This window comes from Triturus cristatus, chromosome 6 (genome assembly GCF_964204655.1).
Source record: "Triturus cristatus chromosome 6, aTriCri1.1, whole genome shotgun sequence".
In the NCBI taxonomy this organism is placed as follows: Eukaryota; Metazoa; Chordata; class Amphibia; order Caudata; family Salamandridae; genus Triturus; species Triturus cristatus.
Window position 1 is genome coordinate 19,569,240 of NC_140589.1, and position 16,362 is coordinate 19,585,601.

Genomic DNA, 16,362 nt, shown 5'->3' on the forward strand with positions numbered 1-16,362 from the left:
ACACACAACCATTCATCGTGTCCAGGGGTAACAAGAGTTGTCTCTTAAACAGTGCCCTCCAGTTTTGCACTCATTACCTGGACAGGTGGCGTCCCATCGTTGCTCTGTCGAAACTCCCCCTCGTCACCCGTGCTGACCTGCTCATAGTCCTCCAGCATCCGTACACTCATGCCAGGCTTTAGGTTTTCCTGCACATACTCAACGTAACCACTGCGACTTGCAAAGTCTGAACGTGTCTTGAAACCATTTGAGGACTTCTTACGAGGAGGAGGAGCCAACTGGACACTGTTGCAAGAGGGCACTTTTGGCTGGAAAATGGAACGGAGGACGCGGGGCTGCACCTCCCACGGAGATCGAAACTTTATGTGCTGTCCACGGTCCCAACCCATGACACGTACAAGCTCAGATATGAGGTTAGCCATGGCCATACTGAACTCAAACTCCCTCAACACACGACTCTGCTCCCCCAGAGGGCTCAAATTTGCAGCCCCATTGTGGGACTGCACTACCTCTTCACTGCTGCTGTTCAGTTTGTCCACAAGGGAGGTGACGCACAGGTAACGTTTCACCAAAGAGAAAAGCAGCTTCCCAGGAATCTGTAAGACATGAAAAAAGGATAATGATCAACCCTGATTCACGCTCATGCCCACAGTTCCATTGCTCTTCTGCCATGTTGCTAGCTAGCTTCAACTTCCATCCAATCCTAATCTTTCCGAATAAACCTCCAAGTATATTCATTTTAACACAATATTAGAGATTGCTTTTCACTCAGCATCATTCTCAACCAGCCTCTAACAATATAATCCTACCTGCGGCAGGTGGATTCCATCGAAGGATATGCAGTGCTCTTCGGAGGATGTGGTCTCTGCAAACAGCTCCAGGAGGGTGTAGCGACTGTCGAAGTCCATGTGCTGCTCAATGCCATCCTGCTGGCTCAGGGACAGGAGGACATAGGCCCGGCTCCCTGTACAAACCAGAAAAAGAAACCCATCATGATACGGTCTTCTAATGGTCATCCCAGCGACAATACTACTACACTAGCTACCACCTGAGGGGGGAAGATGTACACAGTCACACCATCAAATCAGAACTCAATAAAACACAGGAAGCCGATGAATGATGGCAAACAGATTAAGCAAACATGCCGATCCTGACACGCTTGAGTGGCGCAATGCAACATCAAAAGAAACATGGAGAAGAACGCCAACTCTTGCCACTTTGAGGGCAAAGCATCTTTTCTATGACCCATGTTTTTGAAGTAACTAATAAAGAAAACACCAAAAATACCCTAGACTTTCCAAAACAAAAATATTTTATACATCTAATATCTAAATGTACTAAAAAACACATGTACCCCAATACTCAGTGATTCCCAAAACGTACAGTAACGGTAGAATTGCAACCTAACAAGAATCTCCCAAAATCATGTTATAACACATTAGTTCTCCAAAACCCCAATCGCAGTCCCATAAAACCACTTATTTAAGATGAGTTAAAGTATGTCTAGTTTAACTACATGAGCCAGATATACTTAAATTGTTGGTGAAAGAGCAAGGAAACAGACAGCATGACAAAAACCTGTTTAGTGCAGGTCAGGGAGCAGAAATGAATGAATCCTAAGCAGAGTGAATCATGGAACCGAAAACAGTTCAAACACAAGCTAGTGATTGGTAACGGAGGATGTGTCCGATGACTGTTTAGAGAACACCAGCACAGGAAGAAAGCCAAGGAATGTGCTTTGGCAGTGTAACAGCACTAATTCACACAACTTACTCTTTGATTTTGAGGCCAGAGAAAACCTTTGGTTGAGTACCTCATCAGATCCCAGGACACACTTTCTTGGAGATTTGTCATACATAGGTCTATCCTTTGATGTCATTTAAAGAGCTAGATACATGAGAACCTGACCTTTAAAGTTGCTGACCAGTAGTAGCAAAGAACCAATGAGCCTGATGTAATATAAATAAGTTTAAAAGATATATAGGACAGATCAAGACTGCTTTATTGAGATTGAGGATGGACTAAATTTACATATGCCAAAGTTTTACTAACTGTCACAAAGTTGGCCAAATTCCTAGTTCATGATTCATTGACTATGAATTTTAGAAGGCCACTGCAAAGGGCAAAAACTGTATTCTGAAAAATACGGTGGAGACTGCTATAAATTTAAAGATTTCTTTGATAAATTATGTTTTATTTTATTTATTGAGTTTTGTATAGCGCGAACTCGACTCAAAGGCATCAGAGAGCTTTCCAGAGTCTGCAGAGCAGCAATCATGTGAGGTACCTTTGGCGCAGATATACAGATATCGTGGGAGTACGCAGGCGAAATATACAGAATGACATTAGGCTACGCTGCTGACGCAGTTTTGAGGTAGATTATACCATGCATGTAGATATAGTGCTTAACATCATACTGAAGGAATATATTAAAACACATAGAGTATGTATTATCAAGTAAAATTACGACAGACGGTAAAAATTGATACACAATATTGTTTAAAGGTAGCTAGGGTAGGGCCTCGTAGAGGCGGGGGGATAGAAACCCAGTTTCCCCCAGGGCAATGGAGCTCTGGATGCTTTAAAGGTGATGGGTTCAAATATTTGTTGAAGAGAAGAGGTTTCAGTTTCTTCTTGAAGTGGGGGAAAGACTGATTGTCACGTAAGTCCTGTGGTAGTGCATTCCAGATTCTAGTGTGATTTCTCTTTCTTAAATTTTGGTGGAATCAGGAGTAGGCTGTTTGAGCTTCGTAGAAGTCACCTTTGAACAGCTTTTGATAATTGTTTGACAGGAAGACTGGTTTACTCGTGTAGAGAGTTTTGTGGGTTATGAATGCAGTTTTGAGTATAGCTCTTGCCTTGTCTGGGAACCAGTTGAGTTGCATGAGCTTAGGAGTAAAGTGATCATAGCGCCTTCTCCCTCTGATAGAAGCCTGACTGCTGCGTGGTGTGTTGCTTTCAAAGGGACTAGGTATATTTTTGGGGCGTCTCTGTAGACTACAATGGAAGACTTGGAAGAAAATGCCTCTAAAGAAGAAGGTGAAGAAGTCCGATGGAATCCAAGGGTGGATTCTAGAAGTGAAGATTCCTGCAAGCAGAGAGGACGGAGTCTAAGCCAATAGGAAGTGACCAGAGCAATGCCCACCAACATCAGGATGTTCAGAAGAGTCGACTGTGACCTTTTCGCTGCAGCTGTGAGGGCCAGGCAACACTGAGGAAGACCAGAAGCCATGCACGAGCTGTCCCACGTCAGATGTCGGTGATTAGGTGGTGGGTGTAGAACCAACAAGCCTTGGTAGCCGCAAATGACATGGAGAATGAAGACGGAGCTACGTTGGGACCAGCAAGGTCCAAGGGACTCGCCAATCAGGAGCGTCGGAGCAGGCCCTAAGCAAGCAGAGGAGCCCACTAATGCAGTAGAAGACCCTCAGGGCGACCCACAGGCTAAAGGCACAGGAGTCGCAACAGGACCTCGAGCAGCTCACCAAGAATGAAGGCCCACGGTGCAGGGGATGCGGTGAGGACGCTGAGCTTGGAGGGAAGAGATGCTGGAGCTTCTTGTAGCCCGAAGATCTCTGGAGGGCAGAGCCAACAAGCCTTGGCAATGGCATGTTGAAGCAGTGCATAAGAGTTCGGTCCCGGCAGTTCCGACGAGGCATACTCGTCTATAAGTTGCAAAGAGGACAGGTCAGGCCTCGAGGGAGTTGCAGAACCACCACCTGTGTTGCTGAGCCTTTAGAAGTCGCAGGACATCAGGAGAAGCAGACCGGTCAGCATTGTTGTGGTGCCTGCAGATGCAGGGGAGTGACTCCTTCACTCCAAGGGAGATAACTTCAGGTGTCCTTGATGCCCACAGGTCTGGTGAAAATCCTGGAAGAAACACAGACACAGATGACAAAAGAGACTTGCAGAACGAGACCAGGAGCTTCAGGTATCTTCCTTGATGGAATCTAGGTTCCAGGCTAAGTCCAGCGAACTCCAAGTGTCCAGACGGTCGTAGAGTGACGTGGTTTCAGGCTTAAGTCACGTCCCATGACGAATCTTGAGACCCACCCACAGGAAAGCCCTTTTATACCCTAGGAAAGGGGTTAGGACGACTCAAGGGTCCCTCCCAGAGGAGGGGCTGATCAGAGGGGAGCATACTCCCATGTCTTTTATTCAGATTCGCGCCATTGCTCTTTCATGCTCAAGTAATTGTCAAGTGTGATCCCCAGGGATTTAACTGAGTTTGATACAGACAGTTTGTAGTTTAGTGCAGTGATGTTGTTGAGCTAGGTATCAATTTGAAAGCACTTATCTTTAGGCTGTATGAGGAGGAGTTCTGTTTTGTTGGGGTTGAGTTGAGATGGCTGCTGGACCGCTAGGAGACTAGAGTGTGAGGAGAGTGCAATTTAGGTGCTGGATATCTTTGTCTGAAAGAGATTTTCATGTAGAGTTGGGTATTGTCTGCATAGAGGTGATAGGCAATTCTAGCTTGCTTCAGGATCATTGTGAGGGGTTCCATGAAGAGCTTGAATAATAGGGCAGGAGATAGGGTTGACCCCTGAGGGACTCCTTGTGAGACTGAATGATGAACTGACTGATGAACCACTGACAGACAGTTTCCTTGTTGCCTGCACGCCGTGAGAGGGTGTTTAGGAGGATGTCATGGTTTACAGTATCGAAGGCGGCAGAGAGGTCCAAGAGGACTAGAAGGCTTGTCTGCTCATCTAGAGATCTATGCAGGTCATCTACAATGTTCAGTATGGCTGTCTCTGTACTGCTGCCCCCCCTGAATCCCGATTGGAAGGTGTTGTGTAGGTTGTATTTTTCAATGTGGATGTTGCATTGTGAAAGCACACATATTTCGATGGTTTTGGCGAGGAGTGGGAGGTTAGTTAAGGGTCTGTAGTTACTGAGGTTATTCTGGTCGACTTCCGATTTTTTGAGGAGGGTGTTACTTGGCTGAGATTGAGGGAGGTTGTCATGAAGCCACTCGTTAGAGAGGAATTGATGATCTTGGTCCATATAGGAGATATGGTGTGACTGAGATTTATAACAAGTGCCATAGTAAGGAGGTCAGAGATGTGCGATGTCCGCTTCATGCTTGCAAGTACTTTGATAACTTCCTCTCCATGGACAAGGTTGAATTCAGATCAGATTGCATTATTTTTCGGTTGTAAGGAGTGGGGGTTGAAGAGCTGAGTTGCTGAGGGAGGGGGAACAGCCAATATTTGGAAGTGAAGTTTCAGGCGGGCCCTTTTTGGAGGGGGCATCCTTGAAGCTTGGTAGGGGGGTGGGAGGCTAATGGGAGAGTTTGATATTAGATGCTTTTTCAGAGAAGAATGTGGTGAATTCTTCACAGCTTTTGGTTGCATTGTTCATTGAGTTTTAGGGGAAAGAGGTGGTTTGCTGATGTTGAATAGGTCTTTGGGTCTGTCATAGAAAAAGGAGTATTTTTCTCTGACGATACGTTTTTTGTATTTTAGGCATTCAGCCCAGAGGATGGTGAGATTAGAATCCGAGGGTTGCTGTCTTCAGTTTCTTTCTGCTAGACGGAGTTGCAGTCTTTCATTGTTAAGGTTGTTATTGAACCAGGATCTAGAGGGGATACTTCTTGAGGTTCAGAGGGGCAACTGCTTCAGCGAGTTCTGTCATCTTTGTATGGTAGTGGTCGGTGAGGTCATTAGTGGAGGAGAGGTCAGGCGGAGGTATGATCTGGTAGTGGACTAGTGCTACTAACTGCTTGCGGGATTTGATGGATGTTCCTCACCCAGCGCTTTGGACGGCTACGTTTGCGACGGGCTATTGGATGGAAGGTGTTGATGTCGAAGAGAATAAGGTGGTGATCGGTCCAGTCGGATGGTAGGATAGAGTCAGGGGATAATGTTTTATGCTTGGAGATGAGTGCATCAAGGGTAGAGCCCTTGTTATGAATTTGTTTGAAGGGGAGATAATATCATTATATTACTGTTGTATCTGTAGACTTACCTTTCTATTTCTGATTTGCTATGAATTGCCTCTACCCAAAGCACATCAGTTTCTAACACTCACAATTTAGAAGTGAACTTTGCTCAAGATATCAATGTGGTCCTTAAATTAGTTGGTTCATGAATGCTACCTTTTTTACGTCTTGGCTTCCCTGGTTACAGCATCGTACAAAAAAAGTAAATTATTTATTTATCTCTATATCTATATATAGATGATATATATATTCACTGAAAAAAACAAAAGGTTACAGAGACATTATAGATAGGAAAAATATGTTTTTTTAAACTTAGAAATTCACTTAAAAAAACAAAGGTTACAGGGACATTATAGTTAGGCTCACATTTGACTCATACAAAACCAGTGAAATTCAGCAGTTCTAGTTAGCTAAGCTTACTATAACTTATGCCCCCACACTGCACTGCTTATAACCACAAATTACATCACTCATGACATGGTCAGTGAGATCACTGATGACATCATCCAGTGAGTGTGAGCACTTTCTAAAAATGTATGAGTGTTAAACATATATACCAAGCGATACCAAAGGGGATCATGGACGGAGCGTTAGGGCAAATCAAACACTCATCCCCAGTCAACTGATCTGGGTTTAATCCATCATCATTCTTTAGCTCACTCACCACCCCATTTCAGACATGGCCATATGCAAATCAGTCTGACCCTGTGCCTCATGGGAACAGTCCAGCCCGAACTGCCAAAGCCATGTCTTCCCTGGACCGGAAACAAGCATCCTGAGACCGGTTTCGGGTTCATAACCCTCGTCAGCCAGGCTATCTTGAATCCAGTGGCAAAGTGAGCAAGGGACCCACGTCTGGGCATACCCTGCCAACTTAGGGCGAACAAAGCGATACCAAAGGAGATGATGGACGGAGCGTTAGAGCAAATCAAACACTCACCCCCAGTCAACTGATCTGGGTTTTAATCCATCATCATTCTTTAGCTCACTCACCACCCCAGTTCAGGCATGGCCATATGCAAATCAGTCTGACCCTGTGCCTCATGGGAACAGTCCAGCCCGAACTGCCAAGCCATGTCTTCCCTGGACCGGAAACAAGCATCCTGGGACCGGTTTTGGGTTCATAACCCTCGTCAGCCAGGCTATCTTGAATCCAGTGGCAAAATGAGCAAGGGACCCACGTCTGGGCATACCCTGCCAACTTAGGGCGAACAAAGCGATGCCAAAGGGGATGATGGACGGAGCGTTAGAGCAAATCAACCACTCACCCCCAGTCAACTGATCTGGGTTTAATCCATCATCATTCTTTAGCTCACTCTACCACCCCAGTTCAGACATGGCCTTATGCAAATCAGTCTGACCCTGTGCCTCATGGGAACAGTCCAGGCCGAACTACCAAGCCATATCTTCCCTGGACCGGAAACAAGCATCCTTGGACCGGATTCGGGTTCATAACCCTCGTCAGCCAGGCTATCTTGAATCCAGTGGCAAAGTGAGCAAGGGACCCACGTCTGGGCATACCCTGCCAACTTAGGGCGAACAAAGCGATACCAAAGGGGATGATGGATGGAGCGTTAGAGCAAATCAAACACTCACCCCCAGTCAACTGATCTGGGTTTAATCCATCATCATTCTTTAGCTCACTCCACCACCCCAGTTCAGACATGGCCATATGTAAATCAGTCTGACCCTGTGCCTCATGGGAACAGTCCAGCCCGAACTGCCAAGACATGTCTTCCCTGGACCGGAAACAAGCATCCTGGGACCGGTTTCGGGTTCATAACCCTCGTCAGCCAGGCTATCTTGAATCCAGTGGCAAAGTGAGCAAGGGACCCACGTCTGGGCATACCCTGCAAACTTAGGGCGAACAAAGCGATACCAAAGGGGATGATGGACGGAGCGTTAGAGCAAATCAAACACTCACCCCCAGTCAACTGACCTGGGTTTAATCCATCATCATTCTTTAGCTCACTCCACCACCCCAGTTCAGACATGGCCATATGCAAATCGGTCTGACCCTATGCCTCATGGGAACAGTCCAGCCCGAACTGCCAAGCCATGTCTTCCCTAGACCGGAAACAAGCATCCTGGGACCGGTTTCGGGTTTATAACCCTTGTCAGCCAGGCTATCTTGAATCCAGTGGCAAAGTGAGCAAGGGACCCACGTCTGGGCATACCCTGCCAACTTAGGGCGAACAAAGCGATACCAAAGGGGGTGATGGATGGAGCGTTAGAGCAAATCAAACACTCACCCCCAGTCAACTGATCTGGGTTTAATCCATCATCATTCTTTAGCTCACTCCACCACCCCAGTTCAGACATGGCCATATGCAAATCAGTCGGACCCTGTGCCTCATGGGAACCGTCCAGCCCCAACTGCCAAGCCATGTCTTCCCTGGACCGGAAAGAAGCATCCTGGGACTGGTTTCGGGTTCATAACCCTCGTCAGCCAGGCTATCTTGAATCCAGTGGCAAAGTGCGCAAGGGACCCACGTCTGGGCATACCATGCCAACTTAGGGCGAACAAAGCGATACCAAAGGGGATGATGGACGGAGCGTTAGAGCAAATCAAACACTCACCCCCAGTCAACTGATCTGGGTTTAATCCATCATCATTCTTTAGCTCACTCATATAACTCACTCAGTAACTAACATATATACCAAGGTACAACAAAAGTTAAAATAGTATACTTTGTGTACTACTGAGCGATAATATTTCGAACATATATCATGTGATTGACTGTGTTTATCCATGTGTAAGAGTGGGTGCCTGAGTGCTGTATGGGAGTGTGAGTAGGTGTGCGAGTAGCTGTGTGGGTGAGTAGCTGTGTGGGTGAGTAGCTGTGTGGGTGAGTGGCTGTGTGAGTGACTGAATTGGTGAGTGAGTGGGTGTGTCAGTATGGCTGTGTGAGTGGCTATATGGGTGGGTCAGTGCACAAGTGACTGTATGAGTGAGTGAGTGGGTGGGTGTCTCAATGGCTGTATGAGTGAGTGATTAGCTGTGTAAGTGGGTGTATGGATGAGTGAGAGGCTGTTTGAGTGAGTGTTTGGTTAAGTGAGTTCATGTGTGAATGGCTGCATTGTAGAGTTAGTGTGTGTGAATGGATGTATGGGGGAGTGAGCGAGTGCTTGTATGGATGTGCGACTGGGTATGTAAGCGGTTGTGTGAGTGCTTGTGTGAGTGAGTGGCTTTATGCGTGAATAAGTGGGTGTGTGAGTAGCTGCGTGGGTGACTGAGTGGCTGTATGGGTAAGTGACTGGTTGTAGAAGTACATGTAGGGGTAAGTGGTTGTGTGAGTGGCTGTATGAGTGAGTGGGTCTGTGAGTGGCTGTATGAGTGAGTGGGTCTGTGAGTGGCTGTATGGATGAGTGAGTGTTGTGGGAGTACTTGTATGGGTCTGTGAATGGGTATGTAACTAGTTGTGTGGGTTTGTGAGTGTTTGAGTGGGTGTATGAGAGGTTGTATAGGGGTGTGAGTGGGTGTGTGAGTGCTTCTGCGGATGATGTAATCAGTGATATCATTTGAGATGTCATCAGTGATGTCACCGACCAGGTCATGAGTGATTTAATGTGTGAGGTCATAAGCAGTACATTGTGGGGGCGAAAATCTAACTATAACTGCTGAAGTTCTCTGGTTTTGAACAAGTAGATTGTGAGTCTAATTATAATGTCCCTGTAACCTTTGTTTTTTTCAGTGAATTTCCCTTTTTTTAAAATTATATTTCCTAACTAGAACATCCCTGTAACCTTTGGTTTTCTCAGTGTATTTCTTAGTTTCCTTTTTAATGTTGTTTCCTAACTATAGTGCCCCTATAACCTTTGTTTTTTAGGTGAATTTCTATGTATAAAAAAAAAGTTCTTTTCTAGAACCGCTGGCATCTCTCAGGTTCGTATGATCCCACGTGGACAGGACAGACTGTCTCCACTATGTGGTGCAATGCTATCAACCAAATGTGTCCCTGTGAAGGAGATGTTGCAGTGCAGGCGCAGAGAGGATTGTTTTCTCTGTGACACCCCCAGCTGGGTCAGAGCAGACTTTCAAGTTGCACATACTTTCCTTTCTCCTGCGCCGCCGCCAACACAAACTTCACACATTTGCTGCATAATCTATAAATGATGTTTTTGACACTTAAATGTGTCGACATGAACAATTTAACAACTTAGCATGCCCTCGTTAGCAGGCACATGTGCAAGGGGACAGAGGTAATACTCTGAATACGGGCGCACACTTAAAGGGGCTAGCGTCTGTCTATCTGCCAGTGACTGCAGGGTAGAATGGAAGAGGATGACGCGCAGCTACAAGAGGCAGATGAGACCTGGAACTGGCACACATATAACTGGAGAGCACTAGTGTGGTGAGAGAGCCCAGCTGCAGTGGATGTGTAGCAACCAGGCAAGTGGATCCAACTCTCGGTTAGCAGTGCACCAAAACTGTCTGTGAGACGGTGGGCACCTACCTTCAAGTACAGCAGCTGTGCCACTGTGAAATCACTGACCACTTGCAGAACATGGATCGAAGGCACTCTCTCTGGCTCGGCCTGGCACTTTAGGGAGGAGGACCTTCTTTTGGTAGGGACACAATTGAGTCCAGCAGCGACCACTCAGTGAAGGTGTCTGCAGTGGGGATGGCTGGCTCCATTTAAAGTACAAAACTGAGCTCCAGGTCTATAACTAAATACAGAGCGAATTTCAGACAGTGTCTGTCAGGGAATCATAATGCTGATTCATCCAATCTTGGGCTCTCTACAGTTTTATGTAAGGGATTGTAGAGGAAGTACGCAATTTTAAAAATACTGACTGCACAAAACGAATAATAAGAAAATCGTGTACTTATAGGCGAGTGAGGGTGTGTGTGTCTGTGTGTGCTGGAGAGAGAGAGCATAGTCCAGATAAGAAACCAGGACGAAAGAAAGAAAGAAAGAAAGAAAGAAAGAAAGAAAGAAAGAAAGAAAGAAAGAAAGAAAGTGAAAATAGTGCTGAAGAAGATGATGTGTGAGATAATGAATATGGAGGATTTCAGAAAAATGTGAGCAGAAAAATGTAAGTGGCTTATAGAATGAGAAACAGCACAGGAAAACATGGTGAAGGTGAGACCATGAGTGAGTGAGATGCTCCAAATGTCACTACCACAGATTTGGAATTGTTTGGTTGCAGTCTAATATTTTCAGAATTAATTATTTTTATTCTATTAACAAAATATTGTTTTATTTCTTGTTACGCATTGATGTGATTTGGCTAATAAGCACTGGCACTTCAACGCCGATTGGTCTGTCTTGTCGCATGCGCTATGTCTGTATACAATAGGCATATGTGACATGTCTCAATACAGAACCTGAAAACTCACAGAGACACTCAAACAGTGGTCATTGTTTTTATTTGCTTGCCAGAAAGTGTAATTCGAAGTGTCACACATTTGACACAACAATGGCACTCACAGACAGTCTGACATTTTTGAATGACACACATAAGAGATCTGAAAACTTCGTAGTTATGATACAGTGGGGGAAGGGGCCGCATGGCTTCCCTCCCCGGGCCGATTTTGGCCCCGGGAACCCCATACCCTGGGATCCATCCACTATATAGTGTGGTTCGGGCCCGAGTGGCCTCCCTCCTCTGGCCGATTTCGGCCCAAGGGACCCCACCCCCGGGTCTAGCCTTAACTCAATGGGGGAAAGGAGCCATGAGGCGCCCCACCCTGATTTTGGCCCTGGGGACCCCATCCCCGGGACCCAGCCATGTATCCCTGGGTGCCCTGGTCCCAGCCAGGGCAACCAGAGTGCAGGACGGGGACCGGGGGGGAGCCTCAAGGCCCCAACGGTCCTAGCAGGCTCCCCGCCTCCTACGGGAGCCGGCACTGCTTTTGCACGCAGGGAGCTGCTGGACATGTAGCTCCCTATGAGCAAAGCAATATTTTCATCTATTTCCCTGCCCGCATATCTGCGGACAGGGAAAGAGATTAAACTTCCACTTCAAGGTAGCAGGAGCTGTTTGACAGCTCCCGCCTACTGTAAACGGAGTGTTTGCTTTTGTTTGGCGGGAGCTGTCACAGCTGTCCACGCGGCCCCCCCATATCATTTTTAATTTGTAGCACAGGAGAGGTGGTGGTTCCCGGGGCCAGGGGAGGGGTCTGCACGGCCCACCCCGCTTATTATTAAAATTAGCCCCAGGGAGGTGTTGGTCACCAGGGCATTTTTAAGCCGTTGGAGGGGGGGCCCGTGTGCCCACCTCAATTTTTCATTACAGCCAGCATGCAAGCGGGACCTTGCCACCTTGAGGCTACATTTGAAACAAGCGCGGGTGACCCAAAAAAAAAATGCTTTTTTACCCTGCCAGGGGCCCTTTGGAACCCTAAGACCAAGGCTTTGGGTTCAGGCTATTCCTACCCTGTCCCATTTTCATTTTTTCATTTTTTGGGGGGGACTTGGCTGAAGCAGAGTCCCAAGATGGCTGCCAACACTTCCTGGTTTAACTGTTGGCAGCCAAGCTCTGGAGAGCTCTACACAAGCTCTTCATTATTCGCGAAGGCTTCGGGATCATAGATATACAAATTTTGATTTCCTTTAATATCTCGCAAACTACTGAACAGATTTTCCCCAAATAAAATGCACAATCTGCAAACAAAAAGCTATCTTTTTGCCATATTTAGTGTCATTTTGTTCAGCGGTCCGGGATGCAGCTGTGTCTGAACAGCCTATAGGAATTTACCCCTCCCCCTTTCCTCAACCCCCACTTGACGAATCGGCCAGAAACTTTCCATGAACAACAAAAATCACCGGGGAACTTTTTGGGGAAAATTTTGTGAAGAGTCGTTAAGCAGCGCCAAATATTTAGGCAAGTCAAAAAACGCTTTTCTCATGGAAGCATGAATCTAACTGGCAACCACCACTACGAGATATATATCGCATCCCCCTTAAATGCAATAAATTGCCCGGGGAGGTGGCGGTCCCAGAGGCTGCAGGGGCCACCCACACAATTTAATTTGACTTGCCCCGGGAAGGTAGCGGTCGGGCACATTGGGCATGCCTGCATATATATTTTGATTATGGCGGCTTCTGGTTTTTTTTTTTGGTGGGAGCCGCTGATCCAGTATGACTCCTGCCAGAAATAAAAATTCGAATTTTTCCCTTCAGGTTCCCTGTGGGACCCCCACAAGAGACCTAGGGGATCAGGGCATTCCTACCCTGCCCCCTTTTTTTTTTTTTTAAACTTTTTGGGGGGGCTCTGCTCAAGCAGAGTCCCAAGATGGCTGCCAACAATTCATGGTTTGAAGTGTTGGCAGCCAATCAGATCTCAGCACGAGATCGGGAGGGCTCGCGAAGCTTTTGCATTCCTATGCATACAATTAGGTTTTTCTCTTAATATCTCAAAAACTACTGAACAGATGTTTGCCAATTTATAAAAAGGTCGCTTTCTGGACCAGCAGCTACCTTTCTGCCAAATTTGGTGTAATTACATTCAGCAGTTTGGGCTGTAGTCGGGTCTATAATCTCTATGGGAATTAACATGGGGAAAACTCGTTTTGGGAAGCCCCCCCTTTTCTCGGCCCCTGTCTGATGGATCACCCCAAACCTTTCAAGACGGCAGCTGAAGTGAGCGTCATACTAGTTTTGAAAATGTTGCGAGGATTTGTCAAAGTACACCAAAGTTATTGGCATATGAAAAAACGTTCTCCCTATGGATACTAGGTCCTAATTATAACTACATACTGGGGTACACCAGTAAGTAATATATCTCTCCTTCTGGCGGTCGGAGCAAACTATAACTCATGCCCCCGCAATGCACTGCTTATGACCTCACATATTACATCACTCATGTCATGGTCAGTGACATCACTGACAACATCTTCCACAGATCCACTCACAATTCCATACAACGTTTGGTACGCCCACTCACACACCCACTCACATACCCTTTCACAGACCCATACAAGTACTCATACAACTACTCACTCCTCCACAGAGCCACTCACACACCCACTCACTCAGAGCCACTCGTACAAACATTCACTCACCCATTCAGTCACTCATAAAACCAGTCACTCACCCACAAAGCCACTCACACACCCATACAGCCTTTCAACACACCTACTCACTCACCCATACAAGCACCCACACACACACAACCACTTACATACCCATTCACATATCCATACAATCATTCCCATATATGCTGACTCCCCCATAGTCATTCACAGACACTCACTCTCCAATACAACCACTCACACACCAACTCACAATCAAACACTCACTAAAGCAGCCACTCACTCACCCATACAGCCACTTACACACCCATTCAGTCACTCATACAGCCATTCAGGCACCCACTCAGTCACTCACAGTCACTCACTCACCCACTGACATACCCACTCACCAACAGTTACTCACACATCCACTCACTCAACCACACAGCTACTCAGATACCTACGTATACACCCATACAACTACACACCCAAACAGCCACTCACACACCCACAAAACCACTCACTCACACTCATACAACCACTCGGATACCCATTCACACACCCATACAACCACTGACACACCCACTCACACACCTACAAACGTAGTTAGAAACCCACTCACTCACCCATAGTCACTCATGCATATGCTCACACACCCATACAGCCACTCACACACCCAGTAACACACTGATAGTCACACTCAGATTACATGTTAGAGATTGTATCACTCATTAGTAGTACAACTAGTATACTAATCTAACTTTTGTAGTAGGTTAGTATATATATTTAACACCATAAACTCCTACAAACACTTACACATACTTTATATCATCAGTGATGTCATGAGTGATGTCACTGTCATTTCATGAGTAATACAATATGTGAGGTCATAAGCAGTGTATTGTGGGGGTATAAGTTATAGTTAGCTCAGATAACTATAACTGCTGAATTTCAATGGTTTTGTACAAGTGAAATCTGAGACTAACTATAACGTCCCTGTAACATTAATTTTTTTCTCGCATAACACAACACCAGCTGAAAACAACAGTCCCTTGAGCTCACAGATCGGCTGGAAAGGTTGCTTAAAACAAGGAATAGCTGTATCATTTTTAGCCTCTATGACAGTTTGCCAGCCCAAGATGGTCCAATTTCTTTATCCAACTACTATCTACCCTAGAAGAGGAATCGTCTGCCTTATTAGCATAGTGAAAATATACCTTTGGAAGAAATGTTCACCACTTCTACATGGAAACTGTGGGAAAAGGAGCATCTGGGAAGGTTTTCATCCAAAGACTTTCACTGGGGTATGCCTTAGATTGTCATTGACTTTTTCTCACCTCAATTAGGCATACTATACCATGTTAAATTTATTGTCAATTAAATAATCTTTGTTTTATCTAATCAATGCATATAACCTCTCGCCCTGCATCAATCACCCATTCAGAGGTTAGATTTTAACTGGAGTGTCTCAAAATCTCAGTCAGTTACACTGGCGATCTAAATCTAAAGTAGACGAGGATATGAGTTGAGCACAGAGGGTAACGTATCTTTCTTTAATAATGGCAAGGACGGGCTAAAAACTCAATAAGATTGCCAAACAATTGTAGGAATTAAAAAAGGGAGCAGGGCTGTAGTCCTGTCAGGATTAAACTGGGCAGGCACCCCTGTGCTTTCTGTGTGTGGACAGGAAGTAGACATGGGGAAGAAAATCACTCTATACTGCTACCATGCAAGTAAACAGAATTTCAAAAATTCAAGAAGTAAGGAGCTTACAGGAATTTTAACAAGTAGGAAATAGTCAATAGTCTCTCTTCCAGAGGACCTGCCTTTCAAAACTGAACTGAAAAGTCAGGTGAACATACAGCTGCTTCTTGATCTCTAAGGCGACCCTTTCAACCATTCCACTGATGTTCATTCCATTATGAACTGTGTTGCAACCTGCTTGGGTTCTGAAATTCTGAAGCTCAACCCCATAAACTCTGAAATTCCTACTGTCTTCCAAAGACTCAACCGTTGGAACAACTCCCTATGACCTTTAAACAGGGTTGGGTAGGCCTTTTATTACAAAAGGCATTCATTCCCCTGGTGAGCAGCAGGCCCCGGCGGCCTTTTTTTAGGGCTGGGGTACGCTCCTGGTGCCTCTGTGACTTTCCCCAGCTACCCTGGGTTAATTGCAACAGGCACGGGAGGCGTCAAGAAAAAGAAAGAGAGGGAGGGAAAAGATAGAGAGAAAGATATCAGAGAGGGATAAGAGAGGATTAATGCTTGATGGAAAGGAAAAGATTGCACAAGGAGATGAAGGAAGCGGGTCGGTTTTAGCATTTTTGGCAGGTTGATTTGGCTCATCAGTCCGGCCTGGCCTCAAAACCTGAAACATATCCCTACCCTGTTTCCAAGATCAGGAATCTGGGCACACTTCTAGATCATATATTTGATATTCATTCCCAAATGTCACCAA

At 45.8% G+C, this 16,362-nt stretch overlaps 1 protein-coding gene across 1 annotated transcript in view; it reads right to left on the reverse strand.

Moving 5' to 3' along the window:
* LOC146813655 (cullin-9-like) overlaps window positions 1-16,362 on the reverse strand; it is a 570,887-nt gene that overhangs the window by 481,194 nt on the left and 73,331 nt on the right. Inside the window, exons 3-4 of the mRNA XM_085610143.1 lie at window positions 810-964; window positions 78-596 (exon numbers count right to left, since the gene is read on the reverse strand). Of these exons, the coding sequence (XP_085466269.1) occupies window positions 78-596; window positions 810-964 (674 nt within the window). The remainder of the gene's footprint in view (window positions 1-77; window positions 597-809; window positions 965-16,362) is intronic.